Here is a 16,647-nt window from a genome sequence, read left to right on the forward strand (position 1 = left end):
CTATATTCTCAAACATGTTTAAAATCTGATGTAAAAGTTTCACGTGAAGTAGGAATAATTTCCAATTCCCTCGTGATATTCTTAAGCTTTTCACTGAAGCAAAAAGTTCAGAGGTCCAGCCCAGAGACCAGAGGGAGATCAGAGGGATCGATCCGCAGTACTGGGATCCTGGGACTTCTAGCTGAGACACAGACAGAGGAGCTTTTCCTGTATGACCAGGAGGAGAAAGCGTGGCTCAAGCGATCATGCAGTTTCATGATAAAATGGTAGGACAGCTTAGGTAGGCTTGTTTTAGAAGTTTAAAAAGAAGTTTTCCTGACAGAAGCTATTTGCATAATTGAGTCAACGTATTTTTTTACTGGGATCAAAGTTTTGAATTTAAAAAATTGTCCAGATAATAAATGCTATTAGAATATAAGATGATCCTATGTGAATATCAGCAAAATTGAGTTTTTAAATAAAACAGTAGATTTGCCTTTTTCTGATTAGGCTCTTTTTCTGAAATTTATTTTATTTATTTTATTTTTTTTTTTTATATTTTAATTTTTTTTTTAACGTTTATTTATTTTTGAGACAGAGAGAGACAGAGCATGAACGGGAGAGGGTCAGAAAGAGAGGGAGACACAGAATCTGAAACAGGCTCCAGGCTCTGAGCAGTCAGCACAGAGCCCGACGTGGGGCTCGAACTCACGGACCGCGAGATCGTGACCTGAGCCGAAGTCGGACACTTAACCGACTGAGCCACCCAGGCGCCCCATCTTTTTCTGAAATTTAAATCCCACAGTTAACTAAATGTCCTAGATGATTTTTGTTCTGGCCATTAAATATCAGCTTTTAAATCTTACGTATGTAACTTTTCTTCATCTTTTGGTCCATTCTTTTTAAAAACAATTTTTTTTTAACGTTTATTCATTTTTGAGGGAGAGAGAGAGACAGAGCGTGAGTGGGGGAGGGGCAGAGAGAGAGGGAGACACAGAATCTGAATCAGGCTCCAGGCTCTGAACTGTCAGCACAGAGACTGGCGCGGGGCTTGAACCCATGAACCACGAGATCATGACCTGAGCTGGAGTCGGACGCTTAACCGACTGAGCCACCCAGGCACCTCTCTTCTGGTCCATTCTTTAACAGCAAAATGTTATTGCCTTTGTAAGAATCTAGTTTGGCGCATTTCTTTTTTTAAGGATATGTTCTTAGTGAATAAGAATTGTACATATGTTGTTTAGGGTGTAATGGTTATAATTTATTATCATAAACCGCAGAAATTAAATCTGCTTGATTTACAAAGATATTACCTCATTGCTAAATGAAAACATTATAATTTATTTAATTACTAAATATATTATTCCAGTCTTGTTTTTCACAAAATTTTATGTAATTATTTAACTTAAAGTTAGTGGTTTAAGCAAAATTATATATTCTGTGTAAACCAATGAATGGGAAGTGAACATAGGCCTCATTTTCACTTGTCAGGTTCTTACTTTCTTAAAATGTAATGCTTTCTAAGGAACAAAATAAAACAATTGTTTGTCATGATAGTTTATCATGTTCTAACAAGGAGTTGTCCTTACAATACTGTTCTTAATACTTTAATATAAGTACTTATGTTAATACTTTAATATAAGATTGTGTACCTTATTTAAATTATGGATTTGTGTGATTTCTAGGAAGTGGCATTTAAAAAGAATTAAAAAAAAATTTTTTTTTTCAACGTTTATTTATTTTTGGGACAGAGAGAGACAGAGCATGAACGGGGGAGGGGCAGAGAGAGAGGGAGACACAGAATCGGAAATAGGCTCCAGGCTCTGAGCCATCAGCCCAGAGCCTGACGCGGGGCTCGAACTCACGGACCGCGAGATCGTGACCTGGCTGAAGTCGGATGCTTAACCGACTGCGCCACCCAGGCGCCCCTAAAAAGAATTTTTTTTTTAATGTTTATTTATTTCTGAGACAGAGAGACAGAGCATGAGTGGGGATGGGCAGAGAGACAGGGACACAGAATCCGAAGCAGGCTCCAGGCTCTGAGCTGTCAGCACAGAGCCTGACGCGGGGTTTGAACTCACAGACCACAAGATCATGACCTGAGCCGAAGTCAGAAGCTCAACCGACTGAGCCACCCAGGCGCCCCAAGGAAGTGACATTTTTGAGGCCACTTTCTATACTCCAGCCATGCAGAACTCATATATTCTCCCAGGACCATGAAAAATTTAAGCATGGGAAATACTGAAGTCAAGTGACAATATTTAGGAGAAAGTATTGTTGAAGATGCAGTACTTTAAGTTATGATAAACTGACTGACAGAAGTGGATGGGAGAAGTGAGACCTTATAGGCTTGGGGGTGAGCCACAGCTGGGTTTCATTCTGGTTCTGAACCATCAACCTCCCTTAGGATCATACTCTACTGTAAAACAGGTATAATACATACTGCATAGGGTAGTCATGAAGATCAAATTAGTTAACATATATGAAGCTATGTACCAGGCACAATATAGTAAGTACACAATAAACAACAAGCATTATCATTGTTATTCCTAACAATGGATCTGCAATCACAGGTCAACACCGTGGCAAAATATGAAAAACAACTTAGAAATTATTCAGTTCAGGGACTCCTGGGGGGCTCAGTCGGTTAAGCGTCCACTTTGGCTCAGGTCATGATCTCATGGTTTGTGGGTTCGAGCCCCGCATCAGGCTCTGTGCTGACAGCTTGGACCCTGGTTCCTGCTTCAGATTCTGTCTCCCTGTCTCTCTGCCCCTCCCCCACTTGTGTGCACGCTCTCTCTCTCTCTCTCTCTCTTTTAAAAAAAGATTTAAAAAAAAAGAAAAAGAAATATTCAGTTCAAGCTCTGACTCCTAGTTAAGGAAAGATGCAAAATATTCCTGTCTTGAATTGAAAATATACTTTACTCCCATTTTAGAGGGTGCTATTCACCTTTACAAGTCTGACAGCAGTTGTGTCTACATGAACCTTAAATATTTAGTTAGTTAGACAAAAATTCAGTCAATTTGGGTTTGACATTGCACATTCTTCTTGTTAGCATGCTTGCTGTAACTGACCAAAGTTAATTTGCATTACACTATTATAAGGGCCTCACTTCTCATTCAGCTTTTGTCTTTTTTTTTTAAGTTTATTTATGTATTTTGAGACAGTGAGCACGTGCCTGAGTGGGGGAGGGGCAGGGAGAGAGGGAGAGAGATAGAATCTCAAACAGGCTCAGGTGACAGCAGGAAGTCCTACATGGCAGTTTCATCTCACAAACCATGAGATCATGACCTGAGCCGAAAGTAAGAGTCAGACCCTTAACTGAGCCACCCAGGCGCCCCTCAGTTTTTTTCTGTTCTTTTTTTTTTTTAATTTTTTTCATAATGTTTATTATCTTTCTTTGAGAGAGAGAAAGAGAGTGCGAGCAGGGCAGGGGCAGACAGAGAGGGAGACACAGAATCTGAAGCGGGTTCCAGGCTCTCAGCTGTCAGCACCAAGCTCTAACTCACGAACCTGGAGATCATGACCAGAGTCGAAGTTGGACGCTTAACCTACTGAGCCACTCAGGCGCCCCTCGGTTTTTTTCTTATTACCTATAAAGGGATGCATAGGAAGATCACTGTGCAGGGAAAATCCAATCCAATAGTAAAATTTGCCAGCAAACCGAAGTTAATGCTTGTTTAGTTTTTCAGCTACTGCATTATAAATTTGTGGCTCTTAGCAGAAGGAACTTTTGATGTCTTGCTACAAATATATGGGGGCTGCTGATTTCTCACCCAAAAGTCTTTTCATTCCCGTGGGAATTGCCATGTTCTTTCCCTTTCCTAAGTGCACCTGCCATCACCACCATCACAGCAGCAGTCTGTCTTAGGGGGCAAATTGGACATAGAAGTTAGACTGGTACAGAAAGAAAAATCACCAAAAGTCATATGGTGAAAAGTAGAAATTTCTTTCCTGCCCCTTCTTTTGACTCCCTGATTCTACTTCTCTAGTTTAATTTAACTGGAGTTAAAAGCTGTTCGGCATTCCTGCAGAAATGCTCTGTTTATCACCTGTTTCTCTTTTACACACATGGGATTATTAAATGCAATGAGTTTTTTTTTTGTTGTTTTTTGGAGGGGGGTGGTGGGGTTTTGTTTTTTGTTTTTTGCTTTTCAACATCCAATATTACTATCTTCTGGATGAGTTCCTATATCAGCACGTACTGCTGTGCTTTATCTTTTTAAATGGCTGAGTTTTATGATGGAGTCATAACTTACTTAAGCAGTCCTTGTACACATATCTTTGTGCACTTGTGCAGGTACATCCGTAATGATAAATTTGCAGCAATGGAATTTCCGGGCCAAAGGGTATGTGCTTTCTTACTTTGATAAGCACCTTCATGTTGCCTCTCAAGGAAACATCTCAACTTTCATCATAGGTGACACAGTTGAGCACTGAAGTACTCAGAATCCTCTGGCCATTTGCTTATGGAAGATGAGTATTCAGTTAAGATCTAATTGTTTCCAAGTTGTCAAGTTTCCCTGCGCTATTCACAGCCATCCGGAGGACTCCTTTATTTGTTGTGATGTAAATTTAAATGTGCAAACCTATAGGTTCGATAAAAAACCCTACTATTCTCAACTTTTGAATATGTAAGGGATCAGAACCAGGCTAATTGTGTCAAAAAAATGATGTTTTGATATAATAATCTTATATATTAGAAAATATTACTCTAAAGCTTTTATAATTTTTTCTGTTTTTGGACACATTACAAAGCAGTCACTTATTAACCTTCTCTTAAGGTACATAGCATTGTGAGCTCTATATATATGAACTTTAATTTGACATCTATGTACAGCTGTGTTGTGGTTTAATGAAACAGTTTTTCCTAACTGCCTTTATTTTCTACCCAGGAAGCATCAAGACAATCATGTCCATGAGAATGCTAAACCATTCAGGTAGTCATTACATTTTTAAACTGTCCAAAAATATGTTTTGTTTTTTATATTATGAAGGCTTTATAATAGTTTACTTGGATTCACTTTACCACCTTTGCCAAAGTTTTGGGACAATCTTTGATTCTTATGGCTTTAGCCTAGCTCTCCTAATCACTGCTTTAAAATATATCTGTATTGTATGTTAATATAAATATGGATGTATGTAAAATATATTCTATATTTAAATATTAAATATATATGTAATATATTTAATATATTTAAAATATATTTAATATTTACATATGTTTTATATGTATGTTTTATTTTGCATATAAAATATATTTATACCTATATATATGTATATATATATTTGTCTATAAAATATGTCCATATAGAGAAATCTATAGTACACTTAAGCAGGCACGTCATCCAACTTGGTTGGAAATAGCTCTAAATTTATTTTAATGAAGGCTTTTAAAAATTTTATGATTTTATAAATAATATCTATCAAAAGCTTTCTTTTAAATACTTTTCTAACCAAAATTAAGGAGTATTTAAAAGGATGACCAAAATTAGAGCACTGAAGAAATCTAGCTTATGACTTAATGCCATGTTTGACATTAATATCCTTTAATTGTGGAACTAAGGTAACAGCTATAAAAAGTATCCTTGGAGCATAAAAAAATCATTTTCAATTTATCCAGGGTCAGGCTGGCTATTTAGGATTGGTTTTGGTTTCTAACTTGATAACTGTTATGACAATCTCTTTGTGTTTCTTTTTCTTTCAGATCGTTTTATCTTAGTGAAACTGGCAATTGAACTTTGCTCTAGTTGATGGGCAAAACTGCTCCCAAACTATTCATCCCAATTTCATGCTAGTTGAAAATCTTCAAATGCCATAAGAAATCTTCACAGATTTGCACTTAGCTTTTGGATGGACATTTCTACAATGGAGAGAACTGTGTTATAGCCCTGGTCCAAGGCCGTTACCATCTCATGCTCATAAGACTACGGGGTGGGTGTGGCAGGTTCCAAAGAGAAGGAGCACTCGGCCAGTTTGCAGACACCCTGGACCATGGAAGCTAACAAGCTTTGAAAAGCACAGCTTTGAAGACACTCCATGAGTCTGCATGGCTTTCAAGTGAACTAGCACTTAAGACCTTGTAACAAAATGGACACTGGGGACACAGCTCTAGGACAAAAAGCTACCTCAAGGTCTGGAGAAACTGATACAGCATCAGGTAGATGGAGACAGGAACAATCAGCTGTTATTAAGATGAGCACTTTTGGCAGTCAAGAAGGACAGCGGCAACCGCAAATAGATCCTGAGCAAATCGGAGACACAGCGTCCGCACAACTCTTTGGTTCTGGGAAACTGGCCTCACCTAGCGACGTGGCACAGCATGTCACAGAGAAGCAATACCCACCGCCTCGTCCGAGCCCTTACTCATGCCAACATTCACTCTCTTTCCCTCAGCACTCATTGCCACAGGGGGTCATGCACAGCAGCAAGCCACATCAGAGCCTCGAAGGCCCTCCGTGGCTTTTCCCTGGCCCTTTGCCGTCCGTTGCCTCCGAGGACTTATTTTCTTTTCCTATACATGGCCACAGTGGTGGTTACCCCAGAAAAAAGATTTCAAGCCTGAACCCTGCTTATAGCCAATACTCTCAGAAAAGTATCGAACAGTCCGAAGATGCTCACAAGAAAGAGCACAAACCCAAAAAGCCCGGCAAATACATTTGCCCCTACTGCAGCAGGGCGTGTGCCAAACCAAGCGTACTGAAAAAACACATCAGGTCCCATACTGGGGAGCGGCCATATCCATGTATACCTTGTGGTTTCTCTTTCAAGACAAAGAGCAATTTGTATAAGCACAGGAAGTCACATGCCCATGCAATTAAGGCAGGATTAGTCCCTTTCACAGAGTCAGCTGTATCTAAATTGGACCTAGAGGCTGGTTTTATTGACGTAGAAGCAGAAATACATTCAGACGGTGAGCAGAGTACAGACACGGATGAGGAGAGCTCTTTATTTGTTGAGGCTTCTGAGAAAATGAGTCCCGGCCCACCGATCCCGTTGGATATTGCCAGCCGAGGTGGCTATCATGGGTCACTGGAAGAATCACTGGGAGGTCCGATGAAAGTGCCGATTTTGATTATCCCCAAAAGTGGGATCCCTTTACCTAACGAAAGCTCTCAGTACATAGGCTCTGATATGCTACCGAATCCGTCACTAAATACTAAGCCTGAGGATTCTCACACAGTTAAACAGAAACTTGCACTAAGACTGTCAGAGAAAAAAGGACAAGATTCTGAGCCATCTCTCAACCTTCTGAGCCCGCACAGTAAAGGAAGCACTGACTCCGGTTACTTCTCTCGCTCAGAAAGTGCGGAGCAGCAAATAAGCCCTCCAAACACAAATGCAAAGTCTTATGAAGAAATCATCTTTGGAAAATACTGTCGGCTTAGTCCCAGAAATACACTCAGTGTTACGACCGCAAGTCAGGAGCGTGCCACAATGGGTAGGAAGGGCATGATGGAATCATTACCTCACGTAAACACCAGGTTAGATGTCAAGATGTTTGAAGATCCTGCATCACAGCTGATCCCAAGCAAGGGAGAGATCGACCCCAGTCAAGCAAGCATGCTGAAATCCACGAAATTCAACAGTGAATCCAGACAATCCCAGACTATTCCGTCATCCGTCAGGAACGAAGGAAAGCTTTTTCCTGCAAATTTCCAAGGCAGCAGCCCAATTCTCTTAGAAGCTCCTGTGGACTCTTCACCCCTTATTAGAAGCAACTCGATGCCAACTTCTTCAGCAACTAATCTTAGCATTCCTCCTTCTTTGAGAGGAAGTCACTCATTTGATGAAAGGATGAGCGGCTCCGATGATGTGTTCTATCCGGGGACGGTGGGGATACCCCCTCAGCGCATGTTAAGGAGACAGGCTGCATTTGAGCTGCCCTCAGTACAGGAGGGGCACATGGAGGCAGAACACCATGGCAGGATGTCCAAGAGTGTCACAGGCTTATCCTTGAAGGAAAAGAAATTGATTTCTGGGGACCGCATGGGGTATGACTACGATGTCTGCCGGAAACCCTACAAGAAGTGGGAAGACTCTGAAACACCAAAGCCAAGCTACAGGGACATTTCCTGCTTAAGCTCTTTAAAACACGGGGGTGAGTATTTCATGGATCCCTCGGTGCCATTGCAGGGAGTGCCAACCATGTTTGGAACTACTTGTGAAAATAGAAAACGCCGGAAAGAGAAGAGCGTGGGAGATGAGGAGGACACCCCCATGATCTGCAGCAGCATCATGAGCACTCCCATGGGCATGATGACTTCGGATTACGACCCCAAACTGCCGATGCAGGAAGGCGTAAGAGGTGGATTTGTCATGGCGGGACATGAGAACCCTTCCCATGGTCACTCGGAGCGCTTTGACCCGTGTCGACCCCAACTCCAATCTGGAAGTCCATCTCTTGGGTCCGAGGAGTCGCCCTCAGCCACCGATGCAGATAAGATTTCAGACCTGGCGGGCAGGAAACCTCCTGGAAATGTGATTTCTGTCATTCAGCACACAAACTCGCTGAGCCGCCCCAATTCATTTGAACGGTCTGAGTCAGCTGAACTGATGGCTAGCGCACAGGACAAGGCCTCTTCACCTTCTGAGACCTGTGACAGCGAGGTTTCAGAAGCCCCGGTGAGTCCAGAGTGGGCTCCACCTGCCGACGGTGCTGACAGCGGGGGGAAGCCGTCCCCTTCCCAGCAGGCCCAGCAGCAGCAGCCCTACCACGCGCAGCCCAGGCTGGTTCGCCAGCACAACATTCAGGTTCCTGAGATTCGAGTGACGGAGGAGCCTGATAAACCAGAGAAGGAGAAAGACGCCCAGAGTAAAGAGCCGGAAAAGCCCGTGGAGGAATTTCAGTGGCCCCAGAGAAGCGAGACCCTTTCCCAGCTCCCAGCTGAGAAGTTGCCACCCAAAAAGAAGCGTTTGCGACTTGCAGACATGGAGCACTCTTCAGGGGAATCCAGCTTTGAATCCACAGGCACGGGCCTCTCCCGCAGCCCCAGTCAGGAAAGCAACTTGTCCCACAGCTCCAGTTTTTCAATGTCTTTCGAAAGAGAGGATGCCATTAAGCTCCCCGCACCTCCTAAGCCAGATGAGTTTGGGAAGCATTCAGAGTTTCTGACCGTCCCTGCTGGGTCGTACTCCTTGTCCGTCCCGGGCCACCACCACCAAAAAGAGATGCGGCGCTGCTCGTCAGAGCAGATGCCTTGCCCTCACCCAACGGAAGTTCCGGAAATCCGGAGCAAATCATTTGATTACGGGAATCTGTCCCACGCTCCGGCGGCAGGGGCATCGGCCGCCACGTTATCCCCATCGCGGGAGAGGAAGAAATGCTTTCTGGTGCGGCAGGCTTCCTTCAGTGGCTCTCCGGAGATCGCCCAGGGGGAGGCTGGTGCAGATCTGGGTGTAAAGCAGGAGCACATGGAGCACCTGCACGCGGGCCTGAGGGCCGCGTGGCACCCTGCCCCCACCTCCGTGCTGCCTCCCCTCCAGGCAGAGGACCCTGGGAAGCAGATTGTGGGTCCTTGTGCCCAGCTGAGCTCGGGTCCGCTCCACCTGGCCCAGCAACAGATCATGCACATGGACAGTCAGGAATCCCTGAGAAATCCCCTGATACAACCGACATCCTATATTGCAAGCAAGCACTTGTCTGAACAGCCACATTTATTTCCACATCAAGAGACTATTCCGTTTTCTCCAATCCAGAATGCCTTGTTTCAGTTTCAGTATCCTACCGTCTGTATGGTTCATTTACCAGCTCAGCAGCCTCCCTGGTGGCAGGCACACTTCCCACATCCCCTTGTGCAACACCCTCAGAAGAGCTACAGCAAGCCTTCTTTCCAGGCAGAAATCCATCCTAGCTGTCCCTTAGAGCATGTTGCAGAGCACATTGGAAAGAAATCTACTGAGCACGCACACCCGAAAGAGCAAACCTACCCGTGTTATTCAGGAACATCAGGGCTACACTCGAAGAACATTCTTCCGAAGTTCCCGTCAGACCAGAGCACCAAGTCACCTGATACTCCCTCTGAACAGGTTCTTCAAGAAGATTTTGCCTCTGCAAACGCTGGGCCTTTACAGTCCTTACCGGGAACAGTGGTTCCTGTCAGGATCCAGACCCATGTCCCGTCCTACGGGAGTGTCATGTACACGAGCATTTCTCAGATACTTGGGCAGAACAGTCCTGCAATTGTCATATGCAAAGTGGACGAGAATACTACCCAAAGAACACTGGTGACCAACGCGGCCATGCAAGGGATCGGATTCAACATTGCCCAGGTGTTGGGGCAGCACGCAGGCTTAGAAAAATACCCCATTTGGAAAGTACCTCAGACCTTACCCCTTGGCTTAGAATCCTCAATCCCCTTATGTTTACCTTCCACCTCGGACAGCGTGGCCACCCTGGGGGGTAGCAAGCGGATGCTTTCTCCAGCCAGCAGCTTGGAGCTCTTCATGGAAACGAAGCAGCAGAAAAGGGTCAAGGAAGAAAAGATGTATGGACAGATTGTTGAGGAGCTCAGTGCTGTGGAGCTAACCAGCTCAGACATCAAGAAGGATCTGTCCCGCCCACAGAAACCCCAGCTGGTTCGACAAGGTTGTGCTTCTGAGCCAAAGGATGGCTTGCAGTCGGGGTCATCTTCCTTCTCTTCACTGCCCCCTTCCTCATCTCAAGACCATCCGTCTGCCAGCCTGTCCATGAGGGAGCCGTTCCCGCCCAACTCCAGGGCACCTCCTCTAGGCCAGAAGTCCAGCGGGCCTTCTGAAAGCAGAGAGTCCTCAGATGAATTAGATATTGATGAGACGGCATCTGATATGAGCATGAGCCCTCAGAGTTCCTCATTGCCCCCCGGAGACGGTCAGCTTGAAGAGCCCGGAAGGGGCCAGAAGCTGCCCGTCGGCATGCTGGTGCACATGGCCTCTGGCCCAAGCAGGAAGATGGCAAACTCAACTCTTCTTTTCACGGACGTGGCAGATTTCCAGCAGATTCTTCAGTTCCCCAGTCTGCGGACAACAACTACTGTGAGTTGGTGCTTCTTGAATTATACAAAACCCAATTACGTACAACAGGCCACCTTCAAATCCTCAGTTTATGCTTCATGGTGCATTAGTTCCTGTAACCCAAACCCATCAGGATTGAACACCAAGACCACTCTGGCTCTTCTGAGGTCCAAGCAAAAAATCACTGCAGAAATTTATACTCTGGCTGCTATGCACAGACCTGGAACTGGCAAGCTTACATCATCAAGTGCATGGAAGCAGTTTGCTCAGGTAATGAATACCATTTCCAAAAGCACCGTAGCGTGGATTTGATTGTTGAGCAGAATACATAGTGAAGGACAGAAGGTCTAAAACATACAAGGGAAATGAAGGTCAGAGCTGAGGGAACCCTCTGTGACACTGATCTCCCTTTCTCAGTAAGAGAAAAAGCCGGTGGCCAGGCGTGCACTATGTTTTGGGGGAGTCCCCTTTTCGGCCAGCTGCCATGGAATTCTACCACTGGAATTGATTCCTTTGGGTTCTTCTCTCTTCTGGCCTGTGTTAGTGACCTAGCCGGTCATATTCTCTTTTGATATGAAGGATTCATGGGATTGTGACATGTGGACATAGGACATAGAACATTGTGAATGTAGGAATGGACACTGAGTGGAAAGATCAGGAAGGAGGCGGATGGGTGTCAGAACTGAGCTTTGCAAACTTCAGAGGGCTTATTTCCAGTGACAGTACTTTTTACTAAAATTTATTGTCTCTATTTTTCCCTCAAAACTCATTTTTTCCAAGTGATTATCTGGTTTGTGCCTACATGAACAATTAATACCTTACATGTCAAATTGCAAAAATACTAATAGGGGCACTTTGGAATTTTTCCTAAATTATTAATGAAGCAAATAGAGGATTTAAAAATAGTTTTTACTGGGGCGCCTGGGTGGCGCAGTCGGTTAAGCGTCCGACTTCAGCCAGGTCACGATCTCATGGTCCGTGAGTTCGAGCCCCGCGTCAGGCTCTGGGCTGATGGCTCGGAGCCTGGAGCCTGTTTCCGATTCTGTGTCTCCCTCTCTCTCTGCCCCTCCCCCGTTCATGCTCTGTCTCTCTCTGTCCCAAAAATAAATAAACGTTGAAAAAAAAAATTTAAAAAAAAAAAAAATAGTTTTTACTTAATTCAGTTACCATTTCCCTTCAGTTTTTGAAAATATTTCCTTAATTGATAATGTTTTGTTACTTCAGAATATAGAATATGTTTTCTGTTTTTATTAGCGTTGCATAGATTAAGTGCCAACAGAGGAATATTCTTTTTTTTTTTTAATAAAATGTTGAATAATTCTGTAGAAACTGTATTTCTCTGATTTTATCCTTAGTGTCCCTTGTTTTATGTAGCCAGGCCATGGCCTTTTAACATGGAACTTAGGCTAATTTTCAGAGGTCAGAGGAGAGCGGGTATGTGGGCTGCTCCTGTGTCTTAGAGAAAGCGTATGAAATGATTCTGTCTTTTTTCCTACAGATGAAACCTGATGCATCCTTTTTATTTGGCAGCAAACTAGAAAGGAAACTAGTTGGAAATATCTTAAAGGAAAGAGGGAAGGGAGATATTCATGGAGATAAAGATATTGGATCCAAACAAACGGAGCCAATCCGAATTAAAATCTTTGAAGGAGGGTAAGGAAATATGTGCATGTGTAAAATACTCAGTTATAAGTCAGAGCAAATGGTCACGAATGTATGCACGGGAAAAAATAGTACCTACTCTGGTTGGGTATAAGGCGGATTCCTTGTCTATTCACATTTCTGAAGTCTGGCTGGCAACAGATAATGAGTTCATGCGCTTGCTTTCAACGCTTACTTTCAATGAAAATGTCCCCGTTATATATGGTTTGAACTTCTGCTTCAAATTTCCACGCCTCTCATGCAGTATGAAATTGACTATATTTGTGGCCTCATGATGTCGTCAAGTTTGTTCATGCTTTAATATTATTCTCGTGGGCATTTTGGTATTATTAATGGATATTTTTATTCTGTGCTAACACAAATGCAATCTTGCACACTCATGTATAATCCTAGGAACTAGTTAATTTGATTGTTCATTTAATTGCTTTTACCAGATATTATTGGGATTTCATCATTTCCATTAGTGTCCTGTTTCTGTTCCAGGATCCAAGCCAGGGTACCACATTGCATTGAGTTGTCATGTTTTCTCTGTCTCTTCTGATTTCTGGCAGTTTCTTTTTCTTTGGGAATTTCCTTTTCTTTTCATTTTATTTTAGAGAGAGAGTGTGTGTGTGTGAGAGAACAGGGGAAAAGGGCAGAAGGAGATGAAGAGAGAATATTAAGCAGCCTCCACACTCAGCACGGGGAGCAATGCGGGGCTTGATCCCACGATAGCAGGATCATGACCTTAGCCGAAATCAAGAGTGGGATGCTCAACCAACTGAGCCACTCAGGTGCCCCTGGGAGTTTCTTTTAAGTGTTGAATCCTGAGTTGTAGAAATACAAGTAATAAGGCTCAATGACTTTGATATCTGTACAGTAAAGAAAAATTACTCATATGTGTAATGTCTAGTTTTAGATTTCATTAGAATTGTATTGTATCAGGCTCCTCGGTCACATGGGAGAAAAATCTCAGACTTATGCTATTAAAATTTAAAAACTTTAAAGCATACTAATCACATTAGGGTGATTATGTTGTAACTAGCCTTATCTCTGCAATAGATCTGTAATTTACATGTTTCCATGAGCACAAATTTGTTCCAGTTATAGTTGGAAGACCGAATAATGTTATCTATTTAATTATAAAATGTTGACTGTTTAGTGATATGAAATATCTATTTCCCACATAGATTTACCAGTTTGGAGATGAATTATTAAAATTGTTTTCCTCTTGGTTTCGGCCCCTTTGGATGTCAAGTATTTTCACCACTAAATCCACAATTGTATGGAGTCTTAAAGTTGGTCTTGATATTTTTTTGACATCCCTCATCTTTTAACACAAATGAAAACAAAACAGATGTTATCTTTCCTCAGAAACTGAGATGTCCTTGTGAATGAATCCACACCCTCATACTCAGTAGTCTTCCTAGTAGTGCACTTGTACTAGATGAGCGATACTTTATACTTTGCTTTGGGGAAGTCATCTCTACTAATGAAGGACACAAGTGGAAGAGCGTATATGAACATATTATTGCTGTGGTTTGATGATCCACAAGGACGGTGCCCATATATCATTTCTTCCCCCTTTCATTTCCCTGTGGTATGGGCTACATCCCAGTCATTTCTTAATCTGTGACCCGACTTCTGCCTGGTGGTGACCAGGTGTTCATTGCAAGCAGTGTGTTACTGCCTCTTAGTTTGGTGATTGCAAAGTGATGACTTGAAAAAAGAAGTATAACTGACCACATTTTTAAGTGTATATGTTCTTTATATTACCCAATTCCTAGGTTTAAACATACCTTTTGGGTTTTTTTCAAAATACGTTAATTCTTGTATTAAGTAGAATCTAAGGTCTGTAGACCTGTTGCATGGTAGATATTTTATTTTTACAGATTTTTCAAATATATAGTTTCATTTTGTACTGAATTTGACTGTTTACAGGTTTGGTCAGCTAAGACATTAAAAATAAAATGATAAAGGCCCCTGGGTGGCTCAGCCAGTTAAGCGTCTGACTCTTGATCTCAGCTCAGGTCTTGATCTCAGGGTGGTGAGTTCAGGCCCTCATGTTGGCCTCTGCACTGGATGTGAAGCTTATTTAAAAAAAATAAAATAACATTATATTACTTGAAGATAAAATGCATTTCCCATCAACCATGATGATGGGCTACACTAAGCTTAAGGTATCCTTCTGTGAAGAAAACTAGCTTTCTATAAAATTTATTTGTTTTATTCTGTATTTCTTTGGTAATTTTATCTATTTAGGGACAGAGAATAGTGAAATTAAACGGTGAAAGATCTTTTGCATCTTTTCTACTTTGTAACAGAAGACAATGTAAAATGAAACTTAAAGTTCAATAAAGTTTTGAAGAACAAGTTGAGGTGGGAAGTTCCTTGTGACAGGGGAAAGATTTAATGAAAAAACATACAGAATTGACTATTCGTATTTTTGATACTACTTAATTCCCACCTGGATTAGTAGTGACCAAAAAGTAAATAATGTTAACACTGAATAGCATCCATAAAAGAGTTAGTATTTAAATATGTGGGTGGATCTTCTCTCTTAAAAATCCTTCACTGGATTGGATGAATGAAGTTGAATTTTCATTTCTGAAAATACAGAAGTGTGCAATACTCCTAGAATGTAAAAACAAACAAACAGACAAACAAACAAACAAACAAACAAGAAACCCTATAAATCTAGTGCCTTTAAGTAAATCCACAGTGAATTAGGGCATTTTATATGTCAGTTTACATTTTGGAATTATAAAATGAGCCCCTTGAAAAGAATATCTTTCCAAGAATGACATTAGACCCATAATTCTAGCCTCGCTTTGATTTAAAAGATAATGATATTCACTGAATTATTCAGTAGAATGTTACTGTACTCTATGATTGATCCTGTTTCATTGTAGTCTGAACAAAATATGATAGTTGAGCCCTGGGTAGGTTTCTTCCATGGATTATCACAGTGAATACCTAAGATTTTGTTCATCTAATTGATTTGACTAAACTAGCTGACCTCAGACATCCTTTCAAACCTCTCTATTAAATTCTTCTGCAAACAAATGCAAATTTGGTTGAAAAATAGAATCTCTAGTTTTTATTATGTAACATAACAGTACCTACCAGAAGCTACTTGAAATTTGGACTCCACTTTAGTGCAAATTCATGGTCCTTGGGAAAGAGCGGATCAAATCTGTAGACAACAGTTGGTGAGCTCAGCTCAGCCCGTGTAAGCTAGAAATTTGGGAGGCACTCTCATGCCAGGATTGTAAAAATAGAGCAAAAACTTGCAATGAAGAATTCTATTATCGGTTTTACTTATTTTAGCATATTTACAGGCATGTGTGTGTGTGTGTCTGTTCTGCTTGCACGTCTTAGACGATGTAATGTTAACGGATGATATATGATGATTTGAATATGTTGGTATAACTTTTTGGATATTTCTTGTGTGGAGGCTGTACTAGAATCCAAAAGTAGTAAGGCACAACTCTGAAACTCTCTGAGGCTTATGGAAGTCCATTGGAATTGAACATCTATATCCCAAGTCCACATATCTTAATAGGGGGACCCATTCCATTTTGAACACCGTGTAGAAAATTACATTTTGCTTACAGTGCCAAATGTGTCATCTGGTTCTTTCAGGAATTTACTGCGTAAACTTCTCAGGTTTCATAGAAGTAGGGTTGAATAATTGTTTGTAAAAGACCCTCATAATAATTTGCCTCTCAAAAGGTTTTCTTCTGGTTTGATACATAAACTACTAAAGTATTTGAAAACACACTGCATTCCCTTTTTCTAAACAGGTATAAGTCAAATGAAGATTATGTATATGTCAGAGGACGTGGACGTGGAAAGTACATTTGTGAAGAATGTGGGATTCGCTGTAAGAAGCCAAGCATGCTCAAAAAGCATATCCGCACTCACACTGATGTCCGGCCATATGTATGCAAGTTATGTAACTTTGCTTTCAAAACGAAAGGTACAATTATCATCTTTTTAGACGAGGACATACTTTTCTTATGGTTTCTTTG

At 41.9% G+C, this 16,647-nt stretch overlaps 1 protein-coding gene across 1 annotated transcript in view; it reads left to right on the forward strand.

The window, feature by feature from the left end:
- Nucleotides 1-16,647, forward strand: part of HIVEP2 (HIVEP zinc finger 2) — a 196,592-nt gene that overhangs the window by 166,127 nt on the left and 13,818 nt on the right. Inside the window, exons 4-7 of the mRNA XM_047101691.1 lie at nt 4,876-4,920; nt 5,688-11,242; nt 12,471-12,625; nt 16,420-16,595. Of these exons, the coding sequence (XP_046957647.1) occupies nt 6,071-11,242; nt 12,471-12,625; nt 16,420-16,595 (5,503 nt within the window). The 5' untranslated portion in view covers nt 4,876-4,920; nt 5,688-6,070. The remainder of the gene's footprint in view (nt 1-4,875; nt 4,921-5,687; nt 11,243-12,470; nt 12,626-16,419; nt 16,596-16,647) is intronic.

Source organism: Lynx rufus, unplaced genomic scaffold, assembly GCF_022079265.1.
Source record: "Lynx rufus isolate CCGP_SWC_20201006 ecotype Redwood Valley unplaced genomic scaffold, mLynRuf1.p SCAF_6, whole genome shotgun sequence".
Classification (NCBI taxonomy): Eukaryota; Metazoa; Chordata; class Mammalia; order Carnivora; family Felidae; genus Lynx; species Lynx rufus.